A 19,236-nucleotide genomic window follows, 5' to 3' on the forward strand; every position below is an offset into this window, starting at 1 on the left:
AAATGCAATATTAGCCTTGAAAGGTCAGTGGATTAGCATATTGGCAAGCCACTGGGCACAGATGTCAATTAAATGTCTATTCCACATTGGTTCATTGTAATTTCATTGAAATTATGGAGAAACGATGTTGATTCAACCAGTGTGTGCCCAGTGGGAAATGTTCTCTATTTTACTCACATCATGCATGCGTTATCTGTGCGTAATCACCAAATAATATTGGTGGTGGATGACTTCACCTGAGAAAATGAGTGGTGCCAATATAGGCTACAATATCCACCAGTCCAGATATGTTGATTTATTCCAGACACATCTATAGGCTACGTCAATGATACCACCTAGAAGCACAATGGTTCCTCCATATTGATGATTAAATCGCACCCTCGTGTCGTATCTTCTCAGAATGATTTGGGTGTGTAGGCCTACTGATGTAATATTGTATTGTACAGTGAGTCTATAGCTGTTATGCCTATGAAATCAGACCATTAGTCCACTCCTTTACCATTATTCAACTCCTTCTGTATGCCAGCTTCAAGTCATCATGAGCGTGCACGTGCGCAGACTGCAGATATTCTAGCCCAGGGGTACTCAACTCTCACCCTACGAGTTCCAGAGCCTGCTGGTTTTCTGTCCTACCTGATAATTAATTGCACACACACCTAGTGTCCCAGGTCTAAATTAGTCCCTGATTAGAGGGGAACAATGAAAAAATGCAGTGGAACTGGCTTTGAGGTCCAGAGTTGAGTTTGAGCGTTCTAGCCGGTGGGCCTGAAATTGTCCCACACTGAAGTCTGCAAAGCTGAAACGTCCGTGTATGCCATCTCTGATGCAGTGAAAAAAAATGAAAACAAGCTTTATGCCACATCTTTTTGAGTGCGGACCCATCACACATACCCTTTTGCTTAGCTTCAAATCATGCCATTCACCAGAGAGGACTGACACCTTGATGTACAAACCAGCAGAGGCTGCTGAGGGGAAGATGGCTCATAATAATGGCTGGAACAGAGCAAATGGAATGGCATCAAACACATGGCAACCATTCCACTAATGCCGCTCCAGCCATTACCACGAGCCCGTCCTCCCCAAATAAGGTGCCACCAACCTCCTGTGGTACAAACCCATTGCCAAAGACCATTCAGGGCACTTTGGAAAATAACTTTATAGATGTACTTGTGGAATGGCCTGTAGCATTATCTTGTCTTGTGGAAATATGAAACATTTCCATCTTACTCAACAGTTAACACAATAGACCATATCTCTTAAAATCAAATAACTTTATTAAGATTGTGCAATTTGGTACAGTTGACAGTGTTAAATATACTTGCTTGTTTACTTCTAGGCAAAATAATTGACACACTATATATATATATATATATATATATATACACACACACACACGTCATATATTTTAACATACTTTATAAACTCTGAAATGGTACACAACCCTCACAATACTAATCAGGTTAATGCAACATATGGCTTCTGAATTGTCTACAAAGGAAGCTTTATTAGCTTTAATCACGTTTAGGTTCCACATACCCTTAGAAGAAAACCGTCTCCCCATTTAATCACCTTCAATTCTGATTTATACATTAGTGTGAAATCTAGTTTCTGGTTGATCAGAAGAAGCTAATGTTACACATCTCTTACACTTTCTCCTTTTTCAGGGAGTATTAATATGGATGTGACTATGGCAACAAAAGCAGAGGCAATTCAAAACTATACTAAAACATTTCAATTAGAAATAAAACCAAAAAGCTTGGATAAAAATGTTAGCAAAGATTTACCATCCAAACATGAACAATGCATTTCTTAGATACACGTTGCATTTCAATAGTCCTCCTTCCTGCCGTTTAATTTAGGAACTAAATACAGTGTTACAACTTAAACAGCAGAAAATCAAGTAGTGTAGGAAAAATAAATAGATTAGTGTTAAGGCGCATCATACAGTATAACTCTGCCAAAGGTGATCTACGTGATGTGGTAGGGTCAGGGTCTGAAGTCAAAAGACTTCCGGCTGTTATTTTACCTACAGTAATCTATCAGTGTCCAAACATTTCACATCCCTAGTAGGATCCATGCTGCTTATCATGTGGCTTTTCAGGCTTGCAAATATAAGAGCACAGATTTAGAATTGTGAGAGACGGTGGAGGAAGCTAGAAGCACAAACAAACAAAACACCAATAGATCACTCTCACGTAAACGTTTACAATGGATTTCACTACGAACAAACTTCTAGAATGGCAATAAAAATCATGCAAAAAATGTTTTGCCCCATGTTCCCAGGCAGCACAATATGGAGAGAAATATAGAAGAAAAGCTAGAGGAAATTCAGTCAATTTCTCAAGACATTAACACTCAAGCAAAAATGTTGTTTAAAAATCGCAGGGTGCACTAGATTATGTAACACTCAACAACCCAATGCTCCTCATAGATCCTGGAAGGTCATCATCAGGATATCTGTCAGGAGAGAAAGAGAGGGGATTGACAATTAGATTGATGAGAGCTCAACCACTACAGGAGTTTTACTGCTTTGATTTGGTAATCAGAATAAATTCATTTGAAATGGGCTCATCCTGTCGAGTGGATTGATTCAAAAGCTGTCATACACACCTCTCATCTTCTCTCAGTTGGAGTTCCTTTGCCTGATGTCCTTGTGGTTTGTGTTAGCATTGCTCTTCCTGAAATACATTTTCCATTCAGAACATTAAAAAAATTACAGTATTTCCTTGGGTGAGAAATTAAATACTGTATTTTTTTAATGTCGGTGTGAAATGTGTACTTACAGGGGAGCAGATCCTGAGTCGTCATCTATACAGCAACACAGGGACAAGAGAAAAGATGAAGAGAGTCAATAGCTGAATTTGTTCAAGAGACTAGGTGTGAGCAATATTCTCCCAATGAGAGCAAGGCATGGAAAAGGCATGCTTTCCACAGACAATGAAAGAAATGGTGACAAAGTTCCAATTATTGCTTTAAGTAGGCCTTTCAAGTGCACTGCCATAGATCTACAATAATCAAATAAAGACAGTTACGTCACTTGAACTTTATCACAATCAAATTAAAAAAGATAAAACAGCAAGAGTTATGACAAATCTCAGGCAAGGAATGAGATCAAAGATGGCATGATATCCCTGCTATAAATAGCTGAAATTACTCGTCATGCATAGAGATCAAGATGCAGATGGAATGCAAGACCAAATATTAAAGGTATACACAGCAATATGACATAACTAGCCAGGCTGCTTTCCTGCTTACTGACAAATATTTGTTGTTGATGTATGTAAGCAGGAAGTTGCTGCCCTGTGTATGATGTCATACTGCTGTGTGTACCTTTAAAACCCTAATCCCTTAGGCGTTTCCAACACTACAAACCATGACGTTAGACCTAATTCCCCCATCACATTACTTATTTGGCCCTTTCACTGGCATGACAAAAAAAAAACATTGATTTGTGGGCATAAAAATGGGGCAACATTTTTGCAGTCTGAAAATGTCCTTCAAATTTAGCCCAGGTTGGTCCAATGTAGGAATGCAAGGCCAGTGGAAGAGTTCCTTATTAGATACAAGTGGCGACTATGAAAGCAGTGCATTCAGAATCCCATAGCTTCTCAGTTACTGTCATTTCAGGTCAACCACTTCAAATCTGACATGCAGATTTGATCACTTACCAAAACGCAAAAGCAGCAGCGAACAGAGAAATAAAAAATTTAAATAATAAAAAACTGTTCTAATAGAAAACCAATTGCTTTAGATGAAATGGAACTCCTAAAATCAAGAGTGGAAAACATACTTGAAAACTAAATCAAGAAGACCACATCAATAATAGTAAACTTCCTATATCCAAACCATTATGAAAATGTAAACTATAGAGATATCATTAAAATTGCAGGTAATGCACAGCAAACTTAGTAGAATGACAGTGCATCTGCAACTGAGAGACTGTTCTGCCACTGGGGGGCAGCAGACACTCAGTCAAAACATATGGACTTGACCAGGTATGCTACTTTAGCCCTTCAGAAAACATATATGAATGGCAAAACAAGAGTACTTCCTTTCTGCCTTTCTCTGCGGGTGTGTCTACATACCGTCGTTGATCTCATCAGGCTTTCTCCTCTTCTCATAGATGAAGATGATGCTGACCAGGATGATGACCTCGGCCACTATGCCCAGGAAGGGCCAGAGGGCAGCCAGCCGGCTGCGGACGCGCAGGTGGATCTTGTCGGAGGTCGAGCCGACCTCGCTCGTGCCGTAGCACATGTAGTCGCCTATGTCCATGGCGATGTCCAAGTCGTCAATGGTCAGGGTGGTCCTGTTGGGGGTGCTCTTGATCTCATACCTGTCGGTACCGTTGGTGATGGCCTGAGAACGCCAGACAGAGAGCAAAGCCATTTAACACCCATTTCCAGATTTCAATATTTTTATATTTTCTAGTGCAGACCCCTTTGGCGAGTACTACTACGTGTGGAATTACTGTGGCTTCAATCAAGATATTGATTTAGTCAACGATTCCTAAAATTGGAAAATAAATGCAGCATTGTTGAAACTGAGTTCAATCACTCAGTTCAGTCCAGCAGCAAGGTTTATTCTAGCTCAGTGAAACCAATTTTGTTAAGCCTAATGTGTATCAATGATGTAAAGTTTGCTAAAGCATACCGTCTTATCTTCTCCCTCCAGTTTGTACCACTTCCAGTCAGTGGGCAGTGGGTATCCATGACTAACACACACCAGCACACCCTTGTCCTTCTCGTTACCATGCTCAGAGTGTTTGTAGGCAGAGACATGGGGAACAGCTAGTGAAACACAGGGAGGCAGGTATTTATGGGATGATAGCCGATATGCAACATTTATCCAAAACATCAGCATCTGCAGTTTTATAAACCAATTGGCTTTATAGGCCTATTGCAGCCTTCAGATACTCAAAGTGCGCTAAAATTAACTGGCATAGCATGTCAGTAGAAGAAACTTAAAAAGGATTACTTACTTTTGACCACAATGGTTGTCTTCACCTCGGGCTCAGAAAGGAAGACGCACTCATACAATCCACCGGAATGGGAATCGATTTTAGCCAAGCTAATGGAAAAAACAAAAACTAAATGTAAGCCCTAAAAATGGGAAACATAGGCATACTACAACAGACTTCGCTCAAACAATGGCTTCTAACGCATCCCAGTCATGAAGTCACTTTGCTTACAAAAACAAAAAGTGCTGCCCCAACAGACTGAGCTTCAGTGGCAGGTAAATCGAGTCCCGTCCATCTGTTGGATCAAACATGCAGATAAAACATGCAGACACACACTGCCTGCCTGGAGCTTTTTTATTTTATTTGACCTTTATTTAACTAGGCAAGTCAGTTAAGAACAAATTCTTATTTACAATGACGGCCTACACCGGCCAAATCCGGACGACGCTGGGCCAATTGTGCGCCGCCCTATGGGACTCCCAATCACAGCCGGTTGTGATACAGCCTGGAATCGAACCAGGGGGTCTGTAGTGACGCCTCAAGCACTGAGATGCAGTGCCTTAGACCGCTGCACCACTCGGGAGCCCTTACGTGTGCTCGGTGTAGAGAGTTGGCGAGTTATGCTTGGATGACTCGATCACTTTGCCGTTCCTCATCCAGTAGTGGCCTTTGACTGCGGACGGGGGGTCGGTCAGTTTACATGAGAGGATGGCAGAGGTCTGGTTGTTTACCTCCATAGGTTGAGCTTCGATTAAGGGATCTGTAGACACACACAAAGTGAATATATTTTAAAAAGCCATCCTTTGATATGAACACATCAAGTAGGCGTATACACTGCCCATTACAGTTTACCATAGTACCATGAGGAAAGGCCAAGTGTAACTAATTATTGTATGTCTTTTCTAGTACAATATATTGCTAAAATAGTTGAGGGTAACTAAAAAGGCACTAGATACATCTGTGGTTATTTAGGCTAACGGAATTTATAGGGTTTACAGGACAAATGGCACTCTATTGGAGATTGTCTTGATACCAACATGTTGAGGAGGCACAAACCTTGAGGAGACACTGTCCAGGGCTCGACATTGCTTTACTATCCTTTAGCCTAAACTTCATAGTGAAAACTGATAAGGTCTAGCCTAGCTGATGAAATGTTATTACTTTCATAAACTATCACATTTCAAGCCAAGAACAGTACAATATTAAAGTGGCAGCGCAGAGCTTTCCAAGAAGGGGGCAGATCACACATGGGAAGACACCTAAATGGAGAGCTCTATCTGAACCAAGAGTTTAAGAGAGGAGGAGTTACACTGGGAAGTTAATCTAAGAGACCATGCTTGTAATCAACATAAACAGAAGAAGCAACCAGCAAGGTGAGGTATTGCAGGTTGGTGTTCCACTGACAGAGAAGAGGAACAAATAAGAGGATATTTTGGTTTGGGGTAGAGAAATCAACAACTTGTGTCAAATAATACTGGACCACAAGGCAGAAAGATGGCTTATGGCTGAGAATCATTACAAAGCAGGTTTGGGGTCTTCTGTAGATAATTTAGTACTCCTAAAGAGCCTAAACAGGTGTAAAGAGTGTAAACAACACAGGACAGTGCCAATGTTTGTATCAATTATTACACATTCTACTCCTTGGACAGGACAGCAAAATAGACAATGAAAGCCAACAAGAAGCTAAACACACCATAATCTGACCCCTTAAAACATGTTTTAATTTTTTATGATGCATCCATTTGCAGGTTTCAGACCTTCTAACCAGTATTATCCATATATGAAATATATTTTGCTAATGAATTAATTTAAACAATTCACTAAGCTTTGACATAGGCCTAGCAAAAAAGCATCAGATTGAGGGTAGTGCTACGGCAGGTAGGAAGCGTCTAAGGAGAAAGGCTCGGCCACGCCATCACAGGAGCTCAGTGAGGGGAGAGTAGGGGAGTCTGGGTGAGACAGGTCAGGAGAGGGTGTGGGACAGGAGCTGGTCCACTCACTGTCCTCCCTACAGGGATATGCTGCCTGGCTGTACGCAGGGCCTCTCACTTACATTCAAATACTATAACGTTAGCCTGTGAGCAGATCCTCTTGATTTTGGGTGCCTTCTTCAGCTCGTTGCGGTCAGGATCGTTAGAAGCGTGGCACTCGTACGTGCCAGTCATTGAGCGTGAGGTTTAAGAGGTGAATGGAGCTGGTGGCATGCTGGATGTAGGTGGCGTTGAGCCCGACACGGTCCTCCTGCGCCCCATCAAACAGCTGGGTCATGGTCTCGTGCTCCTCGCCCTCTATGAACCACCACTGCACCTCGGGGATGGGGTTCCCAGTCACCACACAGTGCAGCTCTGCACTGTCCTCTATCAGCTTCATCTGGGACAGGGGCGACTTGATAAAGACAGCTGAACAGGCCACCGTGGGGGGAGGGGTGGATTGATTTGAGTATTATATTTATTTGGATTGGGTTCGGATTGGTGTGAGCACATCAGTCAATTTTACGAGATGATAGTAAGGCAAAAAAGAAAAACAGAAGAGGTTAATAGGACACATGAATAAGAGAAGGCACAGAGTTTGAGTCATTCTAACCCAATGATTTCATGCCAAATTGATTTTTAGAGTCCTTGATACTCAGACCCACTGCAGAAAGTTGAATGACGTGCATTAAATAAAAGCAAATGTCACTGATAAAACCAGATACATTTAATGAAGCTTAACTGAAAAGATAATGAAATGTGCAATGAATAACAAAAAAAAGCACGAGAAAGCAAAGCAGATGATGAAAATGCCATTAAAAGTTCAGATGTTTTTTTTTTTATATGGCTGTAAATCTATTACATTTTCTCTGTCTGTTTGTGTTGATGGGAAGTGCAGAGCTTAGTTATTAATCGAACACGACACCTGATCTGACATGGAGGACATTCTGTACAGGATTTAATACCCAGGAGGAGCAACAGAGGAATAACATTCTCAGGCGCGAGCCAAGTTGTGTTGAGTTAGCCCCCTGTAGGGCTATTTCTATCGAATCCCACAAACAATCTTAAATCAACGCACGGGATAACAAAACCTGGGCAGAGCTCGGGGATGCCCATGTAATGCTGCTTGAACAAAGATATAACCATGTTTTCAGACATAATGTCTGCGCAACACCCTTTCTCTGTGTATCACTAGAAACACTTCACATAGTACGACAATAACAAGAGGTGGTAGGTGGACATTTTCTGAATAGTTGGCCACCTAAAACGACAACAGCATGTAGCTATTAACATGTCCAGAGTCAAACTTGTGAATTGGGTTAGAGCCATTGGAGCCTCTGGCTCTAAATATCATGTGACCTTTTAGCTCAGGGTGGTGGGATCCTTTTAACCATTGCGAAAGGTCACCTTCATAGCAAATGCTGTACAAAACAAGTAAATACAGGTACTGACTTCACATAGGCCTGAATGAAAAACATACCTTAGTCACATTTTATTATAAACTGCCAGGAAGTCCCACTGGAGTAAACAATCTCTTTTGGAAGGAGACCTGGCCATGGCAACAGCTGCAGTATCAGAAGATACCCCTACTGAGTGACTGTTCTGTAGGCTACATGTGGTCCTAACTGGCCTAGCATATTGAAAGGACAGAGGCCCGAGTGCTTGGAATGGTTGTCAAGTTAATGTGCTACAGCTTTCTAAGGACAATGGGTCATCCGCCACAGATCACCTATTCATAGTAAACAACCAGGCTTACACATGTAGGTTTCTTTTTTTGTGTGAATGCTAGCAGAGGACAAATAGGGAAGTTTCAAATGCAGGTGTGATAGGCGTGTAAAACCAAAATGTAAACATGAACACCATCAGTGCCCACTAAATTTGCCCACTAAGGAGGCAAACAAAAGAAAAACCCACACCAAACTTAAAGACAGGAAGAAACCCAAAAAGGTGTATCAAAATAGGGAGCGACAACTAAAAGGTGTTAACCCTCCACTCTATCAACACAACTGGAGCACTGGGCCAACCACTCTTAAATAGCACCTGGGTCAGCACAGGTGAAACACCTTCCCACTAACGAGATTGCAACCAGCACAGGTAACCCATGCTGACTAACGAGGTGATACCAATCGGTGCGCCCTACGTGCTAAAGTCCAACCTCAATATAAAACGCAACATGCAACAATTTCAAAGACTTTACTGAGTTACAGTTCATAAGGAAATCGGTCAATTTAAATAAATAAATTAGGCCCTAATCTATGAATCTCACAACTGGGAATACAGATATGCATCTGTTGGTCACAGATAGCTTTAAATAAATAAAAAATAGGGGGGTAGATCAGAAAACCAGTCAGTATCTGGAGAGACCACCATTTGTCTCATGCAGCGCGACATCTCCTTCGCATAGAGTTGATCAAGCTGTTGATTGTGGCCTGTGAAATGTTGTCCCACTCCTCTTCAATGGCTGTGCGAAGTTGCAGGATATTGGCGCAAACTGGAACACGCTGTCGTACATGTCGATCCAGAGCATCCCAAACATGCTCAATGGGTGACATGTCTGGTGAGTATGCAGGCCATGGAAGAACTGGAACATTTCAGCTTCCAGGAATTGTGTACAGATCCTTGCGACATGGGGCTGTGTATTATCATGAGGTGATGGTGGCGGATGAATGGCATGACAATGGCACACCCTCAAAACCTGCGACAACTGTGGCATTGTGTTGTGTGACAAAACTGCACATTTTAGAGTGGCCTTTTATTGTCCCCAGCACAAGATGCACCTGTGTAATGATCATGCTGTCTAATCAGTTTCTTGATATGCTACACCTGTCAGGTGGATGGAAGAAAAAAATGTGTGCAAAGAATGAGAGAAACAAGCTTTTTGTGCTTTTAAACATGTCTGGGATCTTCTATATCAGGACATGAAACATGGGACCAACACTTTACATGTTGTGTTTATATTTTTGTTCAGTGTATAACTGAAATTTCTATGTGAATTTGGTCGGATCGCCCAACACATTACATATGCAGCTTTAACAGAACATGCAACTCCTGTAATGAAGCAGCCAATAAAACTATTTTCAAACATTTGCCAAAATGCAATTCGCGAGAAAACACCATTCTAAACAGAGCACCTGATGCGAGCGGTATATGACAGAGATTAAAATCAGAGGGGGAATCTAAAGATGCAACAACTAGGATGGGTTGCTAATATGAATAGGGTTGTGCCTTTGGCTTATGGACAATTTTAAAAAGTTGATATGAAAACGAATATAAACAGGAGAGAAATGGGATATGAAGAAGTCTTTCATAGGCAGGTGTGGAAAAAGTCCTAGCTGATTATTGAGTTGCGGCTGTCAATGAAAAAGCATCTATAACGTGTGAAGATAATGAGTCTTGAGTATAATAAAGAAATGTTGAGACAAAAAGGGGAGGGATGTGTGGCGAAGATAGCCTACAGGCGCATCTCTCTCTAGAATGCATGCGCTCAGCTCTCCAGAATGCAATCGATCTTCTCATGAAAACGTCTAGTGTCCGAACAAACTATTATGACCCATCTATGGAAAGGTGAGACTCACACGAACATGTCGGTGATTTTGCTCCAAGTCCCCCACAAGCGTCACGGGACTCATCTGAAGTGGGTACCATCGATCTGCCAATTTCTGTCTGTAGCGTCCAAACAGTTTGGGCTACACACTAATATAACCCCCCTATGGAAAGGTGAGTCTCTCACGTACACTACATGACTAAAAGTATGTGGACAGCTGCTCGTCGAACATCTCATTCCAAAATCATGGGCATTAATATAGAGTTGGTCCCCCCTTTGCTGCTATAACAGCATCCAGTCTTCTGGGAAGGCTTTCCACTAGATGTTGGAACATTGCTGTGGGGACTTGCTTCCATTCAGCCACAACAGCATTAGTGAGGTCGGGCACTGATGTTGGGCGATTAGGCCGAGCTCGCAGTCTGCGTTCCAAGTCATCCCAAAGGTGTTCAATGGGGTTGAGGTCAGGGCTCTGTGCAGGCCAGTCAAGTTCTTCCACACCGATCTCAACAAACCATTTCTGTATGGACCTCGCATTGTGCACGGTGGCATTGTCATGCTGAAACAGGAAAGGGCCTTCCCCAAACTGTTGCCAGAAAGTTGGAAGCACAGAATCGTCTAGAATGTCATTGTATACTATAGCGTTAAGATTTCCCTTCACTGGAACTAAGGGGCATAGCACGAACCATGAAAAACAGCCCCAGACCATTATTCCTCCTCCACCAAACTTTACAGTTGGCACTATGCATTCGGGCAGGTAGCGTTCTCCTGGCATCCGCCAAACCCAGATTCGTCCGTCGGACAGCCAGATGGTGAAGTGTGATTCATCACCCATTTCATGAAGCTCCCGACAAACAGTTATTGTGTTGATGTTGCTTCCAGAGGCAGTTTGGAACTCGGTAGTGAGTGTTGTAACTGAGGACAGACTATTTTTACGAACTACGCGCCTCAGCACTCGGCGGTCCAGTTGTGTGAGCTTGTGTGGCCTACCACTTCGCGGCTGAGCCGTTGTTGCTCCTAGACGTTTCCACTTCAAAATAACAGCACTTGGCCCGGGGCAGCTCTAGCACGGCAGAAATTTGACAAACTGACTTGTTGGAAAGGTGGCATCCTATGACGGTGCCACATTGAAAGTCACTGAGCTCTTCAGTAAGGCCATTCTACTACCAATGTTTGTCTATGGAGATTGCATGGCTGTGTGGTCGATTTTATACACCTGTCAGCAACAGGTGTGGCTGAAATAGCCGAATCCACTCGTTTGTAGGGGTGTCCACATACTTTTGTGTATATATAGTGTACGTCGGTTGTTTTGCTCTACGATGCCCACAAAACTCTCCTGAAGGTAGTCCGGTACCAGTTGTAAAAAATTTATGGAAGTATATATGGAAGTAGTTTAGTGCCTAAAAACAGGGGAACATGTTTCAAAAATAAATCATGTTTCGTGATCTTTCTTTTATCTCTCAGATACATGACAGACACTTCAAAACAAACATCCTTTATATTTTTGGGGGGACTGTTTTTCCATGTATGAATCTGTTATTGAATGCGTTTCTATGGGCTAATAGCAATAAGGCCAAATTCAATGTTCAATCAAATATTTTTTATATATATTTTTTGTATACCTAAAGGGGACCTAAAATCCAAAATCAAATAGCTAAACAAAGACGAATCCAATGGTACAACTCTGTAGCAAACACACAATGTTTAAAGGGAGTTAGAAATCCAAAAAGCGCTGGTGTTAAGGTGGGAATCATTGTGTTAAGGTCATTTCAATTTCTTGTAGTCTCTGCTAAAAACAAGCTTGCAAACACAAGGTTTCTTGCTTGTTTGAAACGTTTTATATAATACATTTAAATACATTGGTATTGTAACCATATAGAAATATAATATTTGTTGTGATTTTAATTGAGATGTGGTATTTGTATTTATTAGGGATCCCAGCTACTGTTCCTGGGGTCCGAACACATTAAAAGCACTTACATTACATATAAACTAAAAGATAACAGTACATCATATAACATTATTACACCACTATGTTGTATCACATTTAAATAATTTGGTTATTTATCTCCATAGAAATGTTGACATATGGTTACAACACTCATAGGCCTACTTTTTTCATCCTCGAAACTGGACATCTCTATATGATTCAAGCAGGCAAACTGGTCTACACCGGTTTAAAGCTCGCAGCTAACAAGCCAGAAGCACAGGCAGAGCGTTGGCTCTCAAAAAACTAGCTGAGACTTCAAACATGAAAGATTACAGCCTTGGTAGGCAACTGGTTAGTCTGCTCATTCACAAATTCAACAATTGGCAACACTAAACAAAACATTGGCTAGTTTATGAAGGACTAAACAAAGGCAACTCCATTGGCTGGTGGTGGTCATGTCATGGTGGGGGATCTGGTGAAAAACGTGCAAGCTAGTTAATACTAGTAGGAACTAAAATGTTGACACTATTTAGCCTTTTTAAAACGAGACAGATAGCTTTCTAATAATACTTAACTTGTTGCTAGTATATTCTTGAAGATTATGGCATGTTGCAATTGCAAAATGAAACATAACTAGCCAACTATTTTCGTTAATTACCTACAAGTCACAGATTTTTATCACTACATGTGTTTATATTCACTAACTACCTGGTATACATAATATAGTATGAATATTGATGTAAAGCATCACATCTTTGTCAGAACTATATATTCTTTACAGTTAACGTTGCCAGGCTAAACCAAGTCAAATGATCCATCATGTTCGGTGCCTGGAACGTTGTACCGTTTTATGCTTCCTAGCGAACGTTAACGTTATTTTCTACAGTTAACGTTACAGCGAGATGGACAAAAATTGAGGTTGACCGTTTGGAAAACTCTGGAAAATATATGGCGTTTAACTGTAAATCAATAATTGAAAACCGCTAACGTTAGCCAGCTCGCACTCTCTGCACAGTACCTAGCTAAACATCTTACCTGTCTGGGCATTGGCTCGGTACAAGCACAATAAGAGGGTACTTAAACCCCACAACACTTTCATTTTCGACGATTTTCTTGTCTGCCACAGAAATATACTGTCAACTACACTATTTTTCTAATATATTTGATCTTATCTTGACTCTTTTCCTACACCATCGACGAATTAGTAGTCGCCGTTCTCTAGTTGCTCCTCACGTCGTGAAATAGCACGTTCACATGATCCTTGCGCGTAACCGTTGGGGGGAGAGGAAGACTTCCTTTATTTTTATTTGGAAAATAAAACAGTTCGACGTGAACAGGCAAAAGCGTAGAGGGAGGAGCGACCTTCTCAAATCGAACAGTAATCTGCGCCGCTCCGTCCTGTTGTCAACAAGGCAGCATGTTTCGTTCAGAACCATCTATTTTCCATAAAATATAATATAAGGCCTTATCAAAAGCAATCACTTTTGCATGTAAAAACAGAAACACTCATTACTCCACGAGACAACAGTCCAACAATTCAATACAGTGTTGTCACCCTATATAAAACAAAGCCTTGTTGCATAATGGAATTAACTATTGTTTTAAAGGGATGTAATTGACAATCCTTGTGTCTCCCATACTATCCCATTTAGAACGTCTAATTTGCTACCCTGAGGACAAATTGTAAACTCACCAGGGTAATAAAATGAACTGATTAATGATCAACAACACTGGAAATTACACACCCAAATTTGGCAAGGTGTTTGAATATGAGAGAATAATTGTTGTCCAGTTGTTGTTGTTTTTTAAACTTGTGATGTCAACCAAAGGGCATGTCTTGGATAAACATTCAACTACAAATCCAAAGCTTGCAGCATGTTAGGGTCAAATACAGACAAATATTGATTCACACAGTATCTAATGTAATTGATAAGCATCACCAGATATGCCTACTGTTGATCAATCCTACAGTGGTACTTCATTTTTTGTGAGCAGCAACCTACAAAAGAATGAATGAGGTCACATAAGTCAGTCATTTTCAGCTAATCTATTTTAATGTTTAACTGGGCATAAAACACAAGATCAGTACATTTGCAAGAGTAAGTATAAGATCAGCAGTGGTGTAAAGTACTTAAGTAAAAATACTTTAAAGAACTACTTAAGTAGATTTTGGGGGTATCTGTACTTTACTATTTATATTTTTGACTACTTTTACTTCACTACATTCCTAAAGAAAATAATGTACTTTTTACTCCATACATTTTCCCTGACACCCAAAAGTACTCGTTACATTTTGACAGGAAAATGGTCCAATTCACACACTTATTAAGAGAACATCCCATGTCATCCCTACTGCCTCTGATCTGGCGGACTCACTAAACACAAATGTGTGTTGGAGTGTGCCCCTGGCTATACATCAATTTTGAAAAACAAGAAAATTGTGCCATCTGGTTTGCTTAATATAAGGAAGTTGAAATTATTAATACTTTTACTTTTGATACTTAAGTACATTTTAGCAATTCCATTTACTTTTGATACTTAAGTATATTTAAAACCAAATACTTTTACTCAAGTAGTATTTTACTGGGTGACTCTCGAGTCATTTTTGTAATGTTTTAGTCATTTAGCAGACGCTCTTATCCAGAGCGACTTACAGTTTAGTGTGTGCATACATTTTCATACTGGCCCCCTGTGGGAATCGAACCCACAACCCTGGCGTTGCAAACGCCATGCTCTACCAACTGAGCTACACGGGACTGTAAGGTATCTACTTTTACTCAAGTATGACAATTGAGTACTTTTTCCACCACTGAAGATCAGAAATCCTTTATTTCTTGCCACAATTGTATTTAGATAATATAAAAACATTTCTCAAGCTGTCACTTTCTCCAATGCAATGTAGTATAGGGGTATTGCCAATAATTCACCAGCTTTCCTCTACAGCTTTCATAATCAAGGAACATCGCATGCTCACAAAAAGAGGCAACAAAATGGTTGTCTGCCATTGTATGAGAATGACATCCATGAGTAAAAAGGTTAGTGCAATCCAGAATCGTTGGGACGTCCCTATCCTAAACCCTAACCCCTACCCTAAAGTTAACCATAACCCTTACTTAATCATTTTGAACCGTCAACTTCAAATGGGGTAAAGTCAGAGCTTGGACGTCCCAAACGGATCTGTCCCATGTGGCTCAGTTGGTAGAGCATGGCGCTTGCAACGCCAAGGTTGTGGGTTCGATTCCCACGGCAGACCAATACAGGAAGAAATACGAAAATATATCCACTCATTACTATAAATCGCTCTGGATAAGTGTCTGCTAAATGACAAAAAAATAAAAATAAGAAATCCCAGATAATAACATTCTAAAAAATTAATGATGCCAATCCATTGATTATTCTACTAAATATGATTGAGTGTGAGACATGTTTTCCATAATGTACATTTCATGCATATACATAAGAACACCAAAATCAAAGTGTTTCACCATTTATTGAGTACGGAGACAAATAGCAAATGTGTCTCGGGCAGTATTTGAAGTATCTAAATATAGTGTAACCTACCAATCAAGTACCATTGAGAGCACAATCTTACAGTCCAGAAATGAGAGCTTTACCATCTATGCCAGGGATGGACAACTTTGATGTGTGCCACACAAAAAACAGAACTCATCATGAGGGGCTGGTGAGTCTGCATGGGGGGTCTCAATACCCACAACCATTCCGAAATTGCACCTTGTGCATTCTATTATTCAAACTCTCTATACAGTAAATTGAGTCGGCGGGCCTACAAAAGGGGGGCCGAGGGCCGCCAGTTGCCCATCCCTGATCTATGCCAAAAGCATGGGCCTCTGATGGAGACTGTAGAACTGTCAACACATGCTTCTCTCTAGGAGCATGCGTGTGCCCAGACCTCATAGGTGTATCGAAAGGATCCCATCCTGGTCACCAATGTAGCTGACCGATGTAGAGAGAGACATTTACATTTGAGTCATTTAGCAGACGCTCTTACCACCTAGTTGGCCAAGGGATTTCGGTTACTGGCACAACGCTCTTAACCGCTAGGCTACCTGCCGCCCTGTCAAGACAGTGTACGGCAAAACCCACAAAGAAAAGACAACATGCAAATGCATATGTGGACTCAATGTCTAGTAGTGACGGCAGGGCTAGTTCAAACTGCAGGACTTATCGGGAGACAATAATATACAAAGATGCTCAAACAAGCACTTGTATCTGTAGTGTGTGTTCTTCAACTCTAAGCTGAATAGATCATGTGAGACAAAAGTGACAGACAATAATTAATAAAATAAATCATCACAGCAGAGGAATGTAGTTTGTGAGCTAGAAAATGAACATCCTGACAGTCTGAGGCAGAGTGCTCTGCAATCATCCTACTCCAACTATTTGCAGGGATAATGTGGCATTTCTTATTTGTCAATATGAATGAAATTAGTGGGTCCTGCCTTGATGACGTATGGGTGGTCCTCTGTAGCTCAATTGGTAGAGCATGGCGCTTGTAACGCCAGGGTAGTGGGTTCGATCCCCGGGACCACCCATACGTAAAAATGTATGCACACATGACTAAGTCGCTTTGGATAAAAGCGTCTGCTAAATGGCATATTATATTATTATTATGACTGTATTAGATTTACACTACATGTCGTATAGATTTTTGTAGTCTTAAATTATTCCTTGGAATAAACTGAAAGCTAAAACACTCCTTGTCCCAGAATGATATGCAAGCTAGTGAAGCACAAACGTAACATATCATACTAAATGGAGTATCTCGGATTTATGTACAAAATAATACGAAATGCTCTGAGACCAGGTTGCAGTGATAAAGCAATCTGCTCATGCTAGCGAGCACCATATCTACTTGTTGTAACTAATTTAGCTAGCTATCTAGCAAGCTAGCTACATTGCTAAGGTTGCTGTGTTCTAAGTTGGGAGTCATTTTACAGCTTGCATTGATGGTATCACTTTTCTATAACTCAGGGATGCAAACTGGTGAGGGCACAAAAAGGTGACACTTTTTTTTTGTTGCACTGAAACATGCAAAAACATTCATGCTGGGGGGGGATAAAAATAAATATAAATATCAGCTTTAAAATACTAATTTCTAGTGACAGGCTGAATCCCTTCTTGAAATGCAGGCTAACTAATTAAACAACAAAGAATATGATCTACATGATCAGTCTGTATGTAAAATAAAAAGTGGTTAATGTGAACCTAACGCACAGCTAAAAAATTTAAGGAAAGCAATCCAATGTTATTTGTTGCCTTGACTGCAAATGACACTCAAAACCAGAGAAAAAACTATTTATTAATATTGCAGTTAGCCATGACAGCCTTCTTAATAGAAGTCTAAATATTGCATTTGGGGAAAAAAAATCTAATAGAATTAAACAAAACAGGCATTTATTTTTTCTCTATTATAGTGGCTACGATTATAGTGGACACTATATTAGACATCGATCAAGTGCACAAAGCTATGTGTGTGCAAAAATAACTTTCACTGAGTAAAAACTAAAAGAATCCCCCCTCACTCACACACAACTGTATGTCAAGTTCAACACAACAAGAGCAATAGCTTTGGGCTACACTGCACGTTATTACATTGTACACGTCCTGCCTGTGGACATCTGTCCTACAATGTGCCAGCAGCAGAGCATGAGACCCTTTGTTGGCATAATTGGCCTCTTTCAGGCAGAGAGTACACCTGGCATACCACTTTTTATAATATCCACCGTATTGAAAAAGTGATAAAGAGGGAAAGTCTGTGGTGTTCCTTTCACCTCTATAGCGGCATCCAGTTTAAGCCAGGCCCAGTTCCAGCTAACGTTACACTTCATCCCTGAATCCACTTGTTTAACAAGCAACGCCTCATTTTCACGTAATGGTCACATTCTAAAAATTAAATTAACTGTAGAGGGAAAACAATAGTTCATAGATAGTAAGTTGCTAGCTAACGGAGAATTCGATCCAGCTAGCAAGATACTTAACAATGTTAACAATTCTTGTTCCACCACACTTGCGCACTCACCTCAAACCTTCCAAATGCCAGTTGTTTTTCGGTTACAGCTCATGAAGTACGCTTCATCATCCCAGTCAGGCTTCTCACCTTCCTCTTCGTTATCGTTCAGGGGACGCGCTGCTGTAACTGTTCCACTCTCCGCTCTTTCCAGAGCTCGCGCAGATGCTGTAACTAGCACACGATCCGGTGCAACTAGCAAGTTGGTTGTCGCTTCTCTCTTCAGTCGCGTGCTTCATTCTGTTGTTATGTGAACGATTGGCTGAGCCTTGGATATAGCCAGTATTGTATCACTCATTCGCTTACAGCCAGTAGTGATTCAAAGCTCCCCCCACACTTTTCTCAACGGATCTACACGAATCACATAGGTTACCTATTTTGGATTCAAAACGGCGAATTTCGCCTAAAGATTACTAGTTTGCATCCCTGATAACTAAATAGTTAATTACAAATAAATAAAAAATACTTTACCTGACAGCAGTTTGTCGGATGGAGAACTCTCGAGATGTCACCAGCTGTCCACTACCTTAGATACAGATAACGTGATTGGCGGACGTAATCAGCAGCGATAGTACACGAGTTTTAATTGGTTTACAGTTTAGTACTCGACGGCGTTTTGGATTTTTTTTTGCAATAATTGGAAACGTGTTCAGAAGCTGCTCCCTCGAGAGAGCTCAATCATCTCGAAAACTACCGCTGATAGCTTCCTACAGCCCAACACCTAACAGTAGCCTTTTGTATTACACTCCCACTTAGTGTCAAACCCATTTAGCCATGAGGAAATACATACACACTGAGCGACTGAAA

General features: G+C 40.9%; 1 protein-coding gene across 3 annotated transcripts; it reads right to left on the reverse strand.

Annotated features, from left to right (window-relative positions):
- Positions 1-1,252: 1,252 nt before the first annotated feature.
- Positions 1,253-18,639, reverse strand: LOC121576756 (basigin). Of its 3 annotated transcripts, none has more exons than XM_041890185.2 (8): positions 18,442-18,639; positions 5,552-5,720; positions 4,982-5,070; positions 4,654-4,790; positions 4,086-4,359; positions 2,784-2,808; positions 2,611-2,678; positions 1,253-2,457 (listed from the first exon to the last, which is right to left on the reverse strand). In XM_041890185.2, exons 2-7 carry the CDS (start codon positions 5,695-5,697, stop codon positions 2,624-2,626), a joined length of 726 nt encoding a protein of 241 aa, XP_041746119.1. In that variant the 5' UTR covers positions 5,698-5,720; positions 18,442-18,639; the 3' UTR covers positions 1,253-2,457; positions 2,611-2,623. The 3 variants fall into 3 exon arrangements, with proteins under 3 accessions (XP_041746119.1, XP_041746118.1, XP_041746117.1); XM_041890184.2 differs by lacking the exon at positions 18,442-18,639 and adding an exon at positions 13,437-13,687 and having other exon boundaries at positions 2,784-2,796; XM_041890183.2 differs by lacking the exon at positions 18,442-18,639 and adding an exon at positions 13,437-13,687.
- Between the last annotated feature and the right edge of the window lie 597 nt (positions 18,640-19,236).

This window comes from Coregonus clupeaformis, chromosome 11 (genome assembly GCF_020615455.1).
Source record: "Coregonus clupeaformis isolate EN_2021a chromosome 11, ASM2061545v1, whole genome shotgun sequence".
In the NCBI taxonomy this organism is placed as follows: Eukaryota; Metazoa; Chordata; class Actinopteri; order Salmoniformes; family Salmonidae; genus Coregonus; species Coregonus clupeaformis.